This window comes from Panthera uncia, chromosome C2 (assembly GCF_023721935.1).
Source record: "Panthera uncia isolate 11264 chromosome C2, Puncia_PCG_1.0, whole genome shotgun sequence".
Lineage (NCBI taxonomy): Eukaryota > Metazoa > Chordata > Mammalia > Carnivora > Felidae > Panthera > Panthera uncia.
In genome coordinates, this window is record NC_064810.1 from 86,020,035 (window position 1) to 86,038,266 (window position 18,232).

The following is an 18,232-nucleotide window of genomic DNA, read 5'->3' on the forward strand; positions in this document are numbered from 1 at the left end:
GGCCTGAGGCATCAGCGCTTTCATTGAGAAGGAGCACAGCTGAAGGCATCAGAGACACAGAGCAGAGCAGCCACAAATGGGAAAGATGATGCCTTAATTTTAGCAAATTACTGTCTTTCAGCTAGATTTTGCTTCTAAAATGAAAGTATTAATTTAGGTGGATAAATGAATGCCACAAAATGGTTTGATTCTCTTTCAGATCGAAATCTCAATTTTTCATTTGAAAGGGCCTCATTCCTTTGAGCCAAACCACTGTGAGACTTTCCCCATTAGTTACAGCAATGCTGGTCTCCCCTGTGCTCAAAGTGTCCAATGTATGGACAACAGTTAGCTAGAGAGGCTGTGGGGATTTATCATGTGGCTTACTCAGGGGGAATACACTTGCTGTCTCAGTATTTAATTGCCTCCCTATCTATTCAGTAAACCTAGGGCAAATATTAAAATGAAAGGAGTTCAAAATCTGCTACTGTTAAAAGTTGATGCATAGCAGTATTTCTCAGCCTTGACAGCACGTTAGGATTGCCTGGGGGAACTTTGAAAGATGTTGGTGACTGGGTCCTACTATATGCCATTAAATCTGACCTTCTGGGAGGATGGGGGAGGGGTGACTGAGCATCAGTATTTTTTAAAGTTTCTCAGGAGGTTTAAATGTGCAGTTGAGAACCACTGACATGTGGGGTGATGAAGAGGGGTGTGGGCTGGAAAAGAATGATGGTGGAGAACAGAGGTGTGAAGAGGCAAGAATAGGGACTCTGGGATTAGTGGGATGGGGGTTTGAATCTTACCTCTGCCATATGCTAGAGTTGTGTGATATCAGGCAAATTAGATTTATCTTGAGTCTCAGTTTTGCCATTCTTATAAGGAGCATATTTGTATCATACTGCCTTTATAACATATGTGTGAGCGTTAAGCAAGTCAAGTATGGGAAGGGAAGTTCCTGCACATAGTAGGTAGTACTATTTTTATCATTATTATCTGGTAGCATTATTAAGAATATTACATGCCAGTCACTGCTAATAGTTATTATTGGGAAAGGAGGTGAGGAAGAGGACTTTAGGGTTGATAAGCTATGGGAGAGGAAGGAGGAGAAGACGAACGACCGTGTCCCAACCACCCAATGGCATTACCTCTGCATGTATGAGCGCAGGAGTGTGATTCCCAGCAGAAAGTACATCATGATGGAGCAGACCATCATGGCCAGTCCCAGGAGAATGGCCCGGTCCTCTCCTGCTTTCAGTGCTGTGACAGTTTTCCTTTTGTCCAGGAGGTCGTGGTCCCTGATTTTTTGGTAAATATTTCTGAGGTTGAAAATAATACAGTCTTACATGAAGTTCACAGTTAATCAGCACACTCCTAGAGAGTGGGTAAGTTTCTGCCCATGCTTTCCTTACTTTTCAGAGGAGCCCTCTAAACCTACCTGAATGCAATTGGATCCCACCATGTGACAACTATCTCCCAACACACACATGCACCAACCTTGAGCCGAAACAAGTCCCCCTTCTTTCCTTGGGGCCCATGTCTGGTTGTAAGCACCTTTTTCCTCCTCTTAAATCTGAAGAAAGAAAGCACTTCCTTCAACTCTTAAAAGAATGCTTTTGGATTTGCCATTTAACCTCCAGCTGATCATTATTGATCGTTTTAAACTCTCTGAATACCTAATGGAGCATTAATTCAAATAAATGGCAGTATACCTCAGAAATCTATCAACTTAATACCTTATTTCCCTTCAGTAGTAATAGACAAAAATTATTTTGGTTAACATTTTTCTCAAGTTTAGGGTAGCTTAGCGCGCTGTTGGCTTGAGATTTATAAGCAGTATGAAAATGTGGAGTCGTGACCCAGTCTTTTTTCTCATAGATGTAAACACTTGAGTGAGTTTTGAAAAATGTCAGTCAAGGGCCAGACTGCATAACTTTGACTACTTTTATTAGTATTTTAAAAAAATTTTTACAGCAGAAACATAGAGTAAGAAGGGACATGAGACTGGACCAAACTGGCTCCTGTGTTCAAAATCTGATTTCCCTGCTGACTACCTGTGTGATCAATGCAAGTTCCTCATCCTTTCTGATTCCCAGTTTCCTGCATAGTGGGAATAATGTTTAACTGCATTGTAATGTTTAAATGAGATGACATAAGTAAATCATCCAAGAGAATGACTGACGTGAAGCATTTAACAAGTGCTCCCACTGGAAAATGGGGTGGGGAGCTATAGTTCCGTTACAGGTGCATCGAAGTATCCTAAAATTGCTACAATCTTCCAAGGAATTTCTAAAGGACAGAATGGCAGGGAAATGAATAATGTAGAAAGCTTATGAGCAGAAGACTGGATTTGAAAGAAGATCTGGAAGAGAAGACAAAAAACAAGAAATTGCTGGGCTGCTGGATGCTTGGAGAGATATGTGAGAAGTGTAGGATATGGTAAAGCAGGTGACTGGGGAAGGAGCAGCTCAGGACTTCCTTTAGTTTCTATTCTGAGAAGCAAGTTTTGGATTGCAGGGGTCCAGGAGTAGGGGTATTGTTGTTGGCCTTTAGGGTCTTTCAAATAGAAAGCTGAAAATGGAGAAGGAAACTCTTAGAGCTTTTTTTTTTTTTTTTTAGCCTCAGGCAAAAAAGCCAATATACACAAGAATAACTTCAGATTTTCCTTAAAAATTTTTATCACTAGTCATTCTTGTTGCTTGGAAAAGAAACCAGAGTGAAATCCAGAATGGAACTTTGCAGGGCAAGGAAGAGATGCCTGTTGCTTGTACAATTGTGTATATATTCAGGGCTTCTATTTAGGTTTGTGCTCCAGGATGGCCTTACTGATATTGATGGCTGGCATCCTTTTTGGTTGGCTAGTTCATTCTGGACTGGTTGTTAGATATTTTGATTCTCTGTGGAAGTGTGAAAACGTGTATTAGTTTAATATATTTCCAGAAGGTTTTAGGGTAGAGTATTTGTTAATTTAGTTATTGGAGTATGAAATTAACCAATTAGCTTATTATTACTTAAAGTTCTTTTCATGAAGTAGTTTATACAAGTCTTAATCTTTCCTTAAAGAGTGGGCCCATTGTAGTAGGAGAATCATAGCTAAATAGAAGCCATATTTCTGTGGTCTTGTCCTTCTTGGCTCCCCTCCACCCTCCCTCACTCTGGGCTGCTCATTATCATCATTGCCAGAAGCCCTGAGAGTTCATATCTTTCATTATTCTCCAGTTCCCAAGTCTAGTGCCCCCAGACTAGCTGCTGTGCTTTAGACTTCCATAGACTGTCCACCACCCACCTCTAAGTTTCTCCATTTGTTTCCTGAGATTTCCTTTGGAAAATATAAGATTTATATAAAAGCTCTTTAAACTTGACTCTTTATTAACTTGATTAAAAAAAAAATCTTTTCCCATTAGCAGCTAAAGCCAATAGTAAGCAGGAAGAAACTGAGTGGCTTCAAAGACCTGTTGTAGGAGCACGTGGGTGGCTCAGTTGGTTAAGCATCTGACTCTTGATTTTGGCTCAGGTCATGATCTCACAGTTTGTGAGTTCGAGCCCCGCATCAGGCTCTGTGGTGCTGGCACCAAAACTGCTTGGGATTCTCTCTCTGCCCCTCCCCTGCTTGTGCTCTCTCTCTCTCTCTCTCTCAAAATAAATAAATAAACTTAAAAAATAGACCTGTTGTAAAAGTAATGTGATGTTACTAGGCTATTATTTATCAAAATGTATTTAATTCTGATGGCTGCCTTTACAATTTGCATTTCCTGCAGAGGGAAGCCAGCAAAGAGAAAGCAGTAGTCTGACGGTTCCAGAGGATTAGGCTGTCACTCCACATCACTTATGTCAGCCCATATCTGTGAAAGATGCAGTGTAATCAGTCAGTTATGTCACCAGAACAAGGAGCATATAAAAGTGATTCAAATGAGTAATTTAAAAACAAATCACAGTTTGGAAATGGGTGACAAATGATCTTCATATGCTTTGGAATTTCTAAAGATGGAAAATGGTTGGTTTCCACACAGGCCAAAGGTATTTGGGAAATTAGGATATTACTCAGTCAAAAGAAAGTGGATGAGTCGAGTGGGACATACTCATGAAATTTATCAGTAAATTATTATTGAATTCATGGATAAATTAAGGAATGAACAATTTGGAAAAACAAGGAATTCAGTTTAAGTCCACAAATTTATCTCAAGTGCTGGAAGTCTCTATTTCCTGGGGATATGGCCCCTGCCCAAGAAAGGCATGAAAATAAATATCAACAAAGGGTAGTGAATTCAATGATGGAGCGATTCACAGAGTGAGTACAGAAGGGAAGTAAGTTCTCTAGCCTGGAGGGAGCAGGACAGGAAACAATAGGCGTTAAGGTTAGGGAAGCCTTCCTGGAGGTAATGTCTTAAGCAGAATCTTCAAGATTGAATCAGAGTTAACCAAATAAGACAGGGACTCTAGGGTATTTCAAACAGAAGGAATCACATGAAGGAAGGGATGAAGATTTGGAACTGCAAGGCGACTGTCAAAAACTACAAGCATTTTACTATTACATGAATGTGGGACAGGGGATATGGGGCAGGTGAGTTTGGAAAGGCACTAGGTCATGAAGTGTTTTGTAAATCCTTCTAAAGAGCTTGGCCTTTGTCCTGTAGTTAACGGGAAGCAGTCAAAGAGTGACATAATCAAAATTGAGTTTCAGAATGATCACTTTGGCTACAGTGTGGAGATCAGATTAGAAATAGAACAAAACAAATCAGAAAGAATTAGGAAATTGTTACTGTAGTGTTGGCAAAGGGTGATAAGGCCTGGATATAGGATTGAAGTAGGATAGATGGAGAGAAAACGATGTATGGAGAAATATGTAGAGGTAAAACTTTAGGGTTTGATGACTGATAGAATGTAGAGGATGATGAGGAAGTCAGAGGAAGGATGTAGATTAGATTTAGGCCCAAGTACTTGGCTTGGATCACTGGGGATTGGTACAACGTGTTAAAACTGGGATTCTTCTGTTCTTACTCTTCAGGGTCCCAAAGAAGGGACTTTTGCTGCCTTGGCTAAGAAGGGAGAGGCTGAGGGTGCATCACAGATTCTCCCACAAGCATAGTGTCCTGAGCTCAGGTGAGGAGTGACTAATCTGACTGATGAGATGGACCAGAGCATGACAGTCATGGGCCAGGTCTATCTTTTGGGTGACTTTGAATGTCATTGTTCATGTATGGCACAATTTTTTAAAAATCCTTTTGGACTTGTCTGTGTTCAGGCCTGGGGTGCCTTGACTTTCCTATCTCTAGGTAGTAAGCCCCAGTGGGGGAGGGCAGTATCCATAGCCGAAACCAAGTGGTCAGTTAGGTGGGCTCTTTCATGCCAAGCTGTCTTCAGTGCTATGTTTCTGGCTTCATACCAGGAAAGCTTGTACTTTGGAAGTTACTGTGCCAGCACTAACAGAGCTGGTATTTCATCTCCCTTTGGTTCTTTGCATTTATTCTCTATGAATCTACCTGAAAGGGGGCAGAGGAGAAATAAGGGAATGAAGGCCAGTACAGTTCAATGAAGTACAGTCTTGGGAGGAAGAATCAGTATGGAGCAGGACTACAAATTCAGTTTTGAACATGTGCGATGTCCAACAACAGTAGGTATAGAGCAGGAACTTGGATTTCTTAAAACAATTTTTTTTTTTAATGTTTAATTTTGAGAGAGAGAGTGAGGGAGCAAGTGCATTAGTGGAGGTGGGGCAGAGAGAGAGGGAGAGAGAGAGAAGCCCAAGCAGGCCCCACACTGTCAGTGCAGAGCCTGATGTGGGGCTTGAAACTACAAACCATGAGATCATGACCTAAGCCAAAATGAAGAGTTGGATACTTAACCAACTGAGCCATCCAGGTGCTCCAGGAATTTGGATTTCTAAGCTTGGTGCAGATCTAGCCTTGGTGTGTTCTAGAAAAGCAGTACATTTGAGTTCTGTTGAGGCAGTCGTGGCTTCAGGATGAACTATGAATCAATATAGTGGATATAAGTCAACATTTATAGATGTTGACAGAATAAGTAGTAGATAATGTATAGTCTTTACTACGTGTGTAGGGGGCATTCTGTCCAAATCTTTTTGGTGAATGGGCGTTATTAATAAAGGTACAAGGCAAATCCAAGTACAATAAAAGTCTCATAATAAATCTACAAGGCAAATCCAAGTATGATAAAATATCTTGCATAAAAAAGGATTTTCAATTATCCAATAAAGCTTCCTTCACCCCCCCCCCAAACAGTAGTCAGCACAATATAATTTTATTTCAAACTCCATATTTGGATAGTTTCTTAAAGTTTGATATTAGGACTGAGGCTATAGTTCATAAGCAAATTATTTACAAGACTATCTATATGCAAACATGGATATAAAGAGTAAAATGTGTAAGATTTTTCTCCCTAGCCTTCCCTATTTAAATTCAGATTCTCCTGATAGTTAGCTTGCCAGGAGAAAATATTCAGGTTAAGGCAGGGTAAAGATTATTTATTAATTCATTTGTTTGTCAATATTTTTAAGTCCTCATCGGATGAAATATATGGTGCCAAGTTCTGGGGATACAAAGTGAGTAAGGCATGTCCTGTGGGGCTGGGTAAGAGACCACTGAAATTGATTTGAGAAGAATACAGAAGAGAAGCAAGTCAGTGTGGTGCAGCCATTTGCCAAAGGATCAGTTAGTGAACAGCTCATTCACCAAGAGCCAATCTACTGAAGGATCAGTTTGCTAAATGGATAGTTTGCCTACTTTATCACATTTACACACTTAACAAAGACTTTTTAAAGGAGTATTATCTTAAGTATGGTAAATGAATACGGATACCTTTTTGTTATGGATATTTTAAGAACACATTCAATCAAAAAGTAAATTCTTCTTGTGAATATATTCTTTTTAGCAGCTTTGTAAGATCTCTTTGATTTTTTTTAAAGCTAAGCTTCCTAGGGAGACTGAGTCTTTTTATAAATATATTCTTATGAATATATTCATAGATATATCTTTCTTGACTACGTGTGTGAATATATTCTTCTAATAGATATAACAAAAATTGGCATTTGATTTGGAAGAATCTCAGTTTATATTAATTTTTTCAAAACCTTTTTAGAGTCATTGCCATTTTGCTAACATTTTAGCATCATTGGTATTCTTATGACAAATTTCATATTGACTACTTTGATTTGTTAACTTTATCAATTAACCAAATTTCTTTTAACTATTTATAAGGTTATGGTAGTTAATTTTGGACAGGAATTTTAACAGCTTTTTGAAGATTTTTTGAAGTTTCATTTGAAAAGTTTTTATTTTGTCCTTATGACATCATCTTCCAAAATGTTTAATTTGTCTCTGCTCTGGTCCTGTTATTGCAACGGGAGGCATCTGGGTAAAAATGGTGGGACCCTCTGCTGGGGGAAAATTGAAGAGGAGAAATCAGCATATGGCACAGATTGGCAGTCTGCTAACCTGTAGAACTATGTAGGATTACATTGAGCATACTAAGTTTTTGGTATGTAGCTAAATTTGAGAAACTCATCAAAATGATTGGCAAATTTTTTTGGGGGGGGTGGTGAGTAATGGTTTCAGGCAAATTGGCTATCACTGTGTTGGGTATTGCTTGAGCTGGGCATTCAGCAGATTGACGGTAGATAAATGATACTAGGGCTATTATTTATAAGCAGGAAGGTGGTGTAGAAGTGTGCCAGTTGAAGGCCATAACTTGATTTCATTGGCTATGGTTAAGGGTCCTATAGCAGACTGAACTGAGTCTCTGATGAGCAAACAATTTAGAAAGAGAAGAGTATCTAGCAGAATGTGACAGAATAGGAGTAGTTGAGAATAGTTGGATTCTAGGATCTGGTGGGTGGGGGATGGCAGGCAGCAAGCTGGTTAGGTAGGCAGGGGCTGTAGGTAAAGGATCTTGTGTGTCTTCTTAAGTCAGAAGAACCATTAAAAGAATTTAAAGAATGAAATGATATAATCTCATTTGTACTTTAGGAAGATCACTCAAGTTAGTGTGGTTGATTATTTAGAAAAGTTTAAGTCTGGAGGTGGAGGCTGATTCTGGAACTCTCCCAATGTTTCAGGGGTTAGGTAAAGAGGAACTGGAAAAAAAAAAATAAGCAGTGGCAGAGGAGATGAAAATTTAGATCTGAGCATCATTGGTTTCCAGAACAAGTTACACCATGGATTTTAATGAGATTTTCTCATCAGAGAAACGAAAGACAGTGAGGGTGCTGGATGGAACAGAGAGGGCAAGAAGACAGATCTGCAAAGGGTACGGAATGTGTGAAAGGTGAGGGGGCCTGGAGGGTGTGGGAAAGATATGAATAAAAGTAAACAATTATGTATATCTGAAATTACTTGGGGGGGATACTTAAGAAACTCATACATAATGCTTAACATACTGAATATTTATGTTTATGTCTTTCTGGTCTAATGAATACTGAGCTGCTTAACAGTGAGAGCCAGACCACATTCATCTTTGTAGGCTCAGTCTCTTGGATTTATTAGGGTCACAAAATATATTCCTTTTATGTGGGCTAGATATGGCTACGATATGCTTAGATTGTGAGGTAGTCAGCATTAGGAAGCTAAATGACCAATGGAAACCAACTAAATTAGGGAAACATGGCTACAGCAGGCTCCTGTCTTCCTTTTTCTGTCAGTGTCCATTGGACTCTACCACCAACAAATTTAGTATTACTTCCAGAAAGACTTCAAACTTTTGAGACACTAAGAGCTCTCATTTCCAGACTTCAAGGAAAAGAGTCTTCTGTTACATCCTTTCGGGGATGAACCTATGGGGCAGTGGATGGCTGAGGGTCAGGTGAGCTGAAATGAGCAGAGTTGCTATATATTTCTGTTCCAGGAACACAAAAACTGTTATCTCATATGGCAGAGCTGGGAGTGGCATTGATTAAAACAGTCATTGAGGTGGATGAAGCTAGAATGCATTATGCTAAGTGAAATAAGTCAATCAGAGAAAGCCAAATGCCATACGATTTCACTCATATGTAGAATTTAAGAAACAAAACAGATGAACATATGGGAAGGGGGGGAGAGAAAGGAGGGGAATAAACCACAAGAGGCTCTTAATGATAGAGAACAAACTATGTGTCGACAGAGGGAGGTGGGTGGGAGGTGAGCTAGACAGGTGATGGGTACTAAGAAGGGCACTTGTGATGAGCACTGGGTATTGTATATAAGTGATGAATCACTGAATTCTACTCCTGAAACCAATATTTCACTGTATGTTAACTCACTAAAATTTAAATTAAAAAAAGAAAAAAGAAATAAACTTTCAAGGAAAACAGAACAAAACAAAAAAACCAGCCGTTTTTCTGCCTTTTGTCCATCAAAGCCTTCCATGTTTTTGAGATGTGCTTCTTCATATGTATATCCTCTTTTTCTATTACTTCCACACTTCATGTTTTCTTTTCGTTGAGCTAATAGGTGTGTGTGTGTGTGTGTGTGTGTGTGCACATATAAATTTAATTATTCTGTTTCCAATCTTTTAAAGTACATTCCATTGGGAGAAATGTGCTTTGAGTTTGGGAACAAATGGTAGTCACATTTAATATAGTCATTAACAAGAGACGTTTTGTCCATGAGCCTACTGTTATTGTAAACTTATTAATCCACAGGACTTGCCAGGAAGTCTTGAAATATTATTTTATGAGTAATAGACAAAGGATGAAAGCAAAATGATGGAGATAAAAGTAGGAGTTATTTCTTTTTAGTCCTGCCTTTAACTTACCAGATCACACAATTTCCCAGTGGTATCTTAATTTTTAATTCTTAATTTTTAATCATATTGTAGCCACTTAATTTTATTTTTTACCTGATCTATTAGCATATTGGAATTGATTAAAAACTCATTAGTGAAAAATAGAAGGAAAGAAAATTATGTGAATCATTCAGCTAAGGTAGGGTAACTTGATAACCTAAAGAGTCTTTGAGAAGTACTGCTTTTTACATTGACTACAGTATTTGGCACTAGTGCAATAATGGTAAAAATAAGTAACAAATAACTAGAATGACTCTATACATGGAGATAAAAATAGAGTTACAAAGAACTCATGGGTCATAGAATAAAACATGATAGAGTAGGACATATTTAGGACTGAATAATAACAAAACACTAAAGAGCAACTAATGGGTTGTGACTAAAGCAATACATACATTAAATACATTAAATGTAAATACATACATTAAATAAGCAATACATTAAATGCTTGTATTAGGTAAGAAAGGAGCCTAAAAATTAATGTGGTAGACATCTAACTTAGGGAGTTATAAAAAGATTAAGAAAATATATTAAAAGAAAATGCAAGAAGGAAATAATAAATAATAGAAGATAAATTATATTAAAGGATCAATGAATTCAAAATTAATTTTTTGAAAAGACTAATGAAATATACAACCTCTGACAAGACTGATCAAGAATAAAATAGAGAAGGGCCAAATAAATATGAAGAATTAAAAAACCATAAATACAGATACAACATGGATTAGAAAGATAATAGAGGATATTTAAAGCAACTTTATAGCAAAACATTTGAAAACTCTGAAATACATAATTTACTGAAATATACAGTAAATTCTTTTAAATATAGAACTTACTGAAATGGATTCAGAAATAACTAGAAAATCTGAATAGTTCTAAATCATTAAAAAATTGAATCATGAAATTTAAATATCCTCATAATGGAAATCATTCTGGAGTATAGAAAAAGATGGAATGCTATCCAACCTATTTATGAGGTTAGTAAATTTTGATGCCAAAAGCAAATCGTACAACACAAAGAGGAGAGTAATGGACCAATTTCATTCATAAACATAAATGCAAACATTTAAAAAACAAGTTAGCTCACTAAATCTAGCAATATATAAAAGTGAAAACACATCATTCTCAATTTGGGGTTATCCCAGGAATATGATGTTGGTCATCATTTGATTATCAATGTAATGTATAAACATATTAAAGGGTTACCATTATATGAAGAGAAACATATTTGATAATAATTAACATCCATTCATGATAAAAACTTTTACAAAATTAGAAATAAAAATATTTTTAAAATGTTTATTTATTTTTGAGAGAGTGCAAGTGAGGGAGGGGCCAAGGGGGGTAGGTATGGAGGACCCGAAGCAGGTTCTGCGCTGACAGCAGTGAGCAGGGTGTGGGGCTTGAACTCACAAACTGCAGGATCATGACCTAAACTGAAGTTGGATGCTCAACTGACTGAACCACCCAGGTGCCCCAGAAATAGAAACATTCTTAATGTGATGAAATAGAGGAAATATAGTAAACCTGATACTTAGTGGTGAAATGTTTATGAGCAGGAACAAAGCAAAGATATTCACTATTATCTGTTTTATTTGTGGTTTACTGGCTGTATAATATGGCAAGAAAAATAAATGAATTTTATATTTATTGATAAAAAAGAAGCAAAAATGTATTATTCACTAATGATATGATTGTGAAGAAAATGCAAAAGAATCTATGGATAAATTATTAAAATTAATTAGAAAATTAGTATAGTTGAAAAAGTCGATATATTTGCTTTTCCACATGCCTGTAAAAGCAGAAAATATAATTTATATTTATTCATTTTGTTTTTGAAAATATAATTTAAACATTAAAAAATCAAAACACTTAGGAATAAATCTAATGAGCTATGTGCAAGTTCTCTTTGGAGTATCTATGAAGTTTTATTGGGAAATATTAGGGAAGACAAATCAGTGTAGAGATTAATCATATTCAGTGAAAGACTTGATGACATAAAGTTGCAAATTTGCCATAAATTAATTAATGGATTTCATAAAATTCCAATAAAATTTCAAGAACTTCAATAAAAATTTCAAGTGGGGTAGGTATGATTTGACAAGCTGATTCTAAAATTTATATGGAAGTACAAACATCTAGGGATAGCAAATCCACTTCTGATTATAAAAGAACAAGGTGGGCAACTTGTCCTGTCAGATACCAAGATTTTTACAATGCAAAAGTTTGTAAGCTCAAGGGTGGTATCTGTTTGAGGTAGACAGAGTTGACCAGTGAAACAAAATGGAGATCCAAGAACATATCCACGCATGTGTGGAAACCTGATATATGATACATATGTGCTTTTAGATCACTGGGAAAAGGATATTCTATCTAAGAAAAGGTGCTGGGCCATTTGGTTATCCATAAAGAAAAAAATTGGATGCCTACTTCACAAAACACAAAAGTCAACTTCAGATGATTGAAGACTGAATTGTCAAAGGCACACCTACAAAATATTAAGGAAACTGAACTTGGAGTAGGAAGGGATTTTAAAATGTTCAAAAAAATGCTAACACATTAAAATAAGAACATATATTTATGAGAAGACATCATAAACAGGGTGAGGACAAACTGGGAGAAGCTATTTGCACACAATAAACAGCCAAAGGGTTAATGTAAATTTTTACAAAGAATTCCTGCAAGTCAATAAAAAGACAATCCAGTAGAAAACTTGACTTCGTATTTGAACAGGGACTTCACAGAAAAGAACAAAGGAAACAGGCTCAATCTTATTAGTAATCCGAGAAATGGGAATCGAAGTCATAGTGCCCTCTGGATTGGTGAAAATTAAAAATCTCAAAACCTGGGGCATGTGGGTGGTTCAGTCAATTAAGCATCGGACTTGATTTTGGCTCAAGTCATGAGCTCGCAATTCATTGAGCTTGGGCTCTGTGCTGACAGTGCAAAGCCTGCTTGGGATTCTCTCTCTCCTTCTCTCTCTGTCCCTCCCCTGCTCATGCTCTCTCTCTGTCTCTCAAAATAAGTAAATAAACTTAAAAACAAAGTCTGAAAACCCTATGTAAGGTTGTAGAGCAATGAAATGACATTAATGGCTGCTGTGGAAAGCAATGGCATTACCTGGTAGAGTAGAAGCTGTACATACTTTTGAACTAAATATACCCATTAGGTACATATCCTAAGAAATATTTGTACAAAGTGTACAAGAAGACATGGACAAGAGGGATTATAGCAGCATTGTTGGTACAAAAAGAACTGGAAATGATGCAAATGTCTATTAGCAATAGACTGGATGAATAAATGGTAGTATATTCATATCAGAGCAGACTACACAGCAGAGAAAATGAGATGTAGCTACCCACATTGGCACTGATAAATCATAGAAACATAATGTTTGGTGAAAAAAGTTTCAGAATAATTCATAAGGCACGATTCCATTGATATAAAGCCTCCAAACATTCAGAAGTAAACAATATATTGTTTAAAGATTCCAATGTGATAAACTGAAGAAAAAGCAAGGGGATGACAAACAGAACATTCAGGATGGTGGTTATCTCTGGGTAGGGAGGAGGGTGCTATTAGGGAAGCATCCACAAGGGCTTCAAAAATTCTAATTGCTTTATTTTTTAACCTTAATGAAGGGTGCTCAGATGCTTATTATATCATCATCTTTTGTGTGTTAACATGATGAATATTCCTTTATATCAGTTCACCATTTAATAAAAACAACCCAAAGAATATTTGATAAAAGCTTGGCTGTACTGTCCTTAGCCGATAACCTCTCTTTCCTTTAAATTCTGAATTAGTTATTGTTGATGCTGTTTTATTCTGCTGCCTGCAATTTTGGGATTAAACTAAGATCACCTAACCAAGAAGTTTGTTCAGAGATGAAAAAAGTATTCCTTCATAGTGCTGGTGCGTGGAATGGGGGATAAGGATAGAAACCAGTATTTTGCATAGAGCAGATGATCAGAACAAGGACTGGCTTTGATTTAAACAGATGGGGAAAAAATGCAAAATTGACTTTAACTTCCCTTGAGTATAAGACATTTGGTTTCAGGATTTGGGGTGGACTTTTCCTTCTCTTTGGTTGCTCTGCCTGTCTGTAAGCTATTTCCTGATGTTCCACCTCTTGAGGAATCCCAGGGAAGCCAGTGTCCTAACAAGTTTGGCTGTGGTCTCTCGAAGAGGGCGCACGGAGTGGAGCTGAGGAGTTTTGGCTGCCTGGCCCCTGGGATCGCTGCAGGAGCCTGGCGCACAAAGGCCAGCTTTGCAGAATAAGAAAGTGGAGGTGGAACCATTGCCAGCAGGGCTGGGCAGTGCTGCCAGACAACCTACTTCATTTATTTCCAAGTAATTAACTTGAGGACCTTAATGATCTAGATTCATTATCAGCCATCATCACCTTCATTACCACCATGATTACTGCCACTAAGAGCATCTTAAGCAGCACAATAGACGCTGTTCCAAATCAGTTTTAAAATCGGAGTCTTGTCCTGCAGGAGTCTGTGAATTAGGCAGTGAAGAGGAAGGTGTGGTCAAGGCAGAGGTACAGACAAATGAACCAACATCAAACTAAGGATACTGGCTTAGTGGCAGATTCCGTTGCTGGGTTCGTTGGCTGTTTTTCCATTTGTCTTTGACTTTCAAGGCTAAAACCGTGCAGATTGATTTCATAGGCCTTGGCATTCCTATCCCATAAATAAAGCTTGCTGAAAATTATTTCTTATAGTCAATAGTTTAATTATTTTAAATCTTATAGTTATTGAAATCATAACTTGAAAATAAAAAAAAATGAAAGTAGTAATTTAAGAGTTTCATATAATTTTAATGGTGTAGAATATGAAGCTAATTATTGGCTCCCTTTAACTGCACAAACATTGCCAACATATCATATCCACATGTTTAGTGTCTCCTTTGATATGCGATTTTCAGCTGTGTTTTAATACAGTCTCCCCTGCTGCGGGCTTGGCTGTTCATTGCTGTTCCAAATGTCTCATGTTTGAAAGAGCCGATGGAAGCTCTGGGTGCAGGGGAGAGAATATGACCTTGAGTTCAAATTCTGATTCCATCACTGGCCAGTCGTTGGACCCTTGGAAGTTATTTAAAAATCTCTGAGCCTCAGCTTCCTCATCTGTAAAATGGGCGCAGTCATCTCTATCTTATAAATTAAGAGGGCAGTTTATATAAAACATATAGTGCATAGTAATTTCTTCTCTGGTGTTAAACTTTTTGTAAAAATGTTTTATATATATATATATATATATATATATATATATATACACACACACACACACTTAATTAAATTATTTGATGAGAATAAATAGGAGGTGAAATAAGTCACGCTTCACCTTCTCTGGTTAAGCCTTCAAAATCTCAGACAGGCTGGCCATTGAAAGTCACAATATTGCTCTAGAGCAGCACAATCTCTGCCATTTCTCACTATCACTGTCAGGGAATTTTTTTTTTTTTTTAAGGAAACGAGATTATATGCAAAATATGCAATTTTCAAATGACACACTGAGTTTTAGTCTTACAGTAAAGATCTTGCTGAAAAATGATTCACTTACTTGGATTGAAAGCAAATGAAAAATAACTTGATTAAGCCCTGAGAAAAAGCACGTGGAAACCTACAGATGAACAAACATAGCAAATTTTCAGTCCATCTTCTTGTGCTGTGTTGAGCACTAGGACTTTGTTCAAACACTAGTTGCCTCTGGGCTGTAATTTTACCTAAACATCATATCATTATTTTCCCCATAATTAAGATAGTATAACATATTACAAAGCATTTAGAAAATGGAGAAGTAAAAAACATGTTTTTCCTTCCAGGCTTTTTCCTCTGTGTGTGTGTGTGTGTGTGTGTGTGTGTAGATACACACACACATAAGGTGGCTGCAATCATAGATTGTATGCAATTTTTCAACTTGATTTTTCAGTTAATATGATGTCAAAGTATTTTTAAGTGCTAAGTGATATATTGCATTTCATGATTTATTTAACAGATTTTCAGTTGTGAATACTAATGTCGCTTCCAAGTTTTTCGCCATAATATATAGTTACTGCGAAGAACAATTCTGCTTTTGGAATTTTTCAAAGGATTTCCTCTGTAGGGTAATACAGACTTTAAAAGGAAAAATGAAAGTACCAGCTCTCAAAACTGCATTCAAGCCAACCTCCTTCAGGTCCTTCCTGTGTCCAGCACCATTTATCAGGTCTGGTTTCTGTCAGCTTCTGCAGGCAGATGAGCCTTGCTTAAGTTGCAATATGCTGGTGTAGGTAGTTGTGTTTCCAACTCCACCAAACCCAAGTAATAGTATAAGGTCAACGAGGAAAAGAGAGAAGCGGCAGAAAATAAACGGAGAGAAAGCAAATATTTAAAAATGGCCAGAGAATTTTATGAATGGATGTGCTCCCTAAACACAAGTGGGAGAGCTAGACTGAGATGTGTAATTGTCGTTTTGTCTTTTATTAACATTGCCTCTGCCTTTCAATCTTTCTTCTCATTCCTCCACTCCTCCCCTACCCCATGCTACTTCTTCTTCTAAGGACTTTGAGGGCTGCATGGGCTTGTCCATCCTCTTTTCACCCTCTCATAGTTTCTGCTTTCCTTCCTTGCCATATGTCTTTGAAAGGCAATTTTTATCACTTTGGTTCAGTATTTATTGAGAATTTACTGTGTGCCAGGAACAGTGGTAGGTGCTGGGGGTTCACTGTGAACTACAAAGTCTGTGCTGGTCAAGAGGATGGTGGGAGGCTCTGATTGAATGGATATTCTGAAAGCAGAGCTGGAGCTAGCTAAGTGATGAATAGTATGTGTGTTCATGGATGAAGGGCATCTATGACAGGGAATAGCCTTTGCAAAGCCATGCAGTGGGAGGGAGCACCGAGAGTGCAAGGCGGTGGGCCAGAGTGTCAGAAACCCTACTCCCTCAATGTAGTGCCCGTTCCTCATTAACACTTGCCAAACATGAGGCTCAGTTGCCTCTTGCTTTCCTACTGGCGCTCTGTCTGGGTAGTTGGGTTAAATGATTCTGAAAAGCCCCCGGGAGTCCCCAGTAATTTACCTTTTCTCATCGTGTCTGTAAGATGAAGAGGTCCGGCCACTGGTCCATATAAACATCTTAGAGGATGTTGGTCCAGGGGCTGTTTTCCTTACAGTGGAAGTCCTGGAGGAATGGCGAAAAGACCTAGAAGGGGAACACACTGAAGTTAAATCCATTGCCTTGAGTGTGGGGAACTCTGTATCAGTAGCAACCAATAGCTTCGGTGGATCGACTCTCTTAAATAAGGCCAGGTTTCTGTTGCTATAGGGCAGTGGTTCTCAACCTTGGCTGCATATGAAAATTAATTGGGAATCTTTTAAAAACCAGATCGCTTCCTCAGAAATATGCATTCAATTTTTAAAAAGTTTCCTTGTTTCTAATGCACTGCTAGGGTGGAGAGCCACAGCCGAGCCACTGCCGTAGGGAAACCTGGTTAATTGATGTTAGCATCATATTCCTTCTCCACAAATCTAATTTTGGTATGGTTTCACACTCTTTGGTACACTCTATTTTGGTTCAGATTTGGATACTAAAATTCTATTTCTCCTTTCCTATTTAAACTCTTTTCCTTGATGTTGACAGATGTGCATATTGGATGACAAAACATCATCTTTTATTTTTATTTTTTATTTAAAAAAATTTTTAGTGTTTATTTTTGAGAGACAGAGAGAGAGACAGACAAAACACAAGTGGGGGAGGAGCAGAGAGAGAGGGAGACACAGAATCCGAAGCAGGCTCCAGGCTCTGAGCTGACGGCACAGAGCCCCACGTAGGGCTCAAACTCACGGACAGTGAGATCATGACCTGAGCTGAAGTTGGAGGCTCAACTGACTGAGTCACAAGGGGCCCCAAAACATCATCTTTTAAATATGCTCTGCTGTTGCCAAAGCTGTGGGTGCATTCTGTGGTGTTTGAGTCTCTGAGAAAATCACAGCAGCAGGAGCAGAAGCAGATACTCTCTGGTTCCTAGAGGCTAGGTTTATAGGATCAAGAGTCAGGATGTTAGACGAATGTTGTGTTCTCTTGGTTAGGATTTGGCTTAGGGGTAAGTTTTTTCATCTCTAAGCATAGCACTGAAAGCAGTTAGCTATTATTATTTGTTTTCTGCATAATAGTCACTTTCTAGGGATTTAGAAATATGAAATATAGAAATCTTAATCACATATAAAAGTTAAAATAATATTGAGCAAATAGAACAAAGGAAGGAAGGAAAGTGATTCCTTCATGACGTACAATCACTTATGACTTCATTTTTTTGGTTGAATACTATTTTAATGGGAGGCATGAGACTGGAAATACTAGCTATTATATGATATATTAGCTACTACATGCCAGGCACTTTGCATATATTATTTATTCATATATCTTGAGATGTATATTCATATATCCACCTTGTGCTTATATAATGAAAACTGCAAGGAGGATGGTGATAT

General features: G+C 37.7%; 1 protein-coding gene across 1 annotated transcript in view; it reads right to left on the reverse strand.

Moving 5' to 3' along the window:
* KCNMB2 (potassium calcium-activated channel subfamily M regulatory beta subunit 2) overlaps positions 1–16,938 on the reverse strand; it is a 33,095-nt gene extending 16,157 nt beyond the window's left edge. Inside the window, exons 1-2 of the mRNA XM_049629581.1 lie at positions 16,821–16,938; positions 1,128–1,298 (exon numbers count right to left, since the gene is read on the reverse strand). Of these exons, the coding sequence (XP_049485538.1) occupies positions 1,128–1,298; positions 16,821–16,876 (227 nt within the window). The 5' untranslated portion in view covers positions 16,877–16,938. The remainder of the gene's footprint in view (positions 1–1,127; positions 1,299–16,820) is intronic.
* Positions 16,939–18,232: the final 1,294 nt, after the last annotated feature.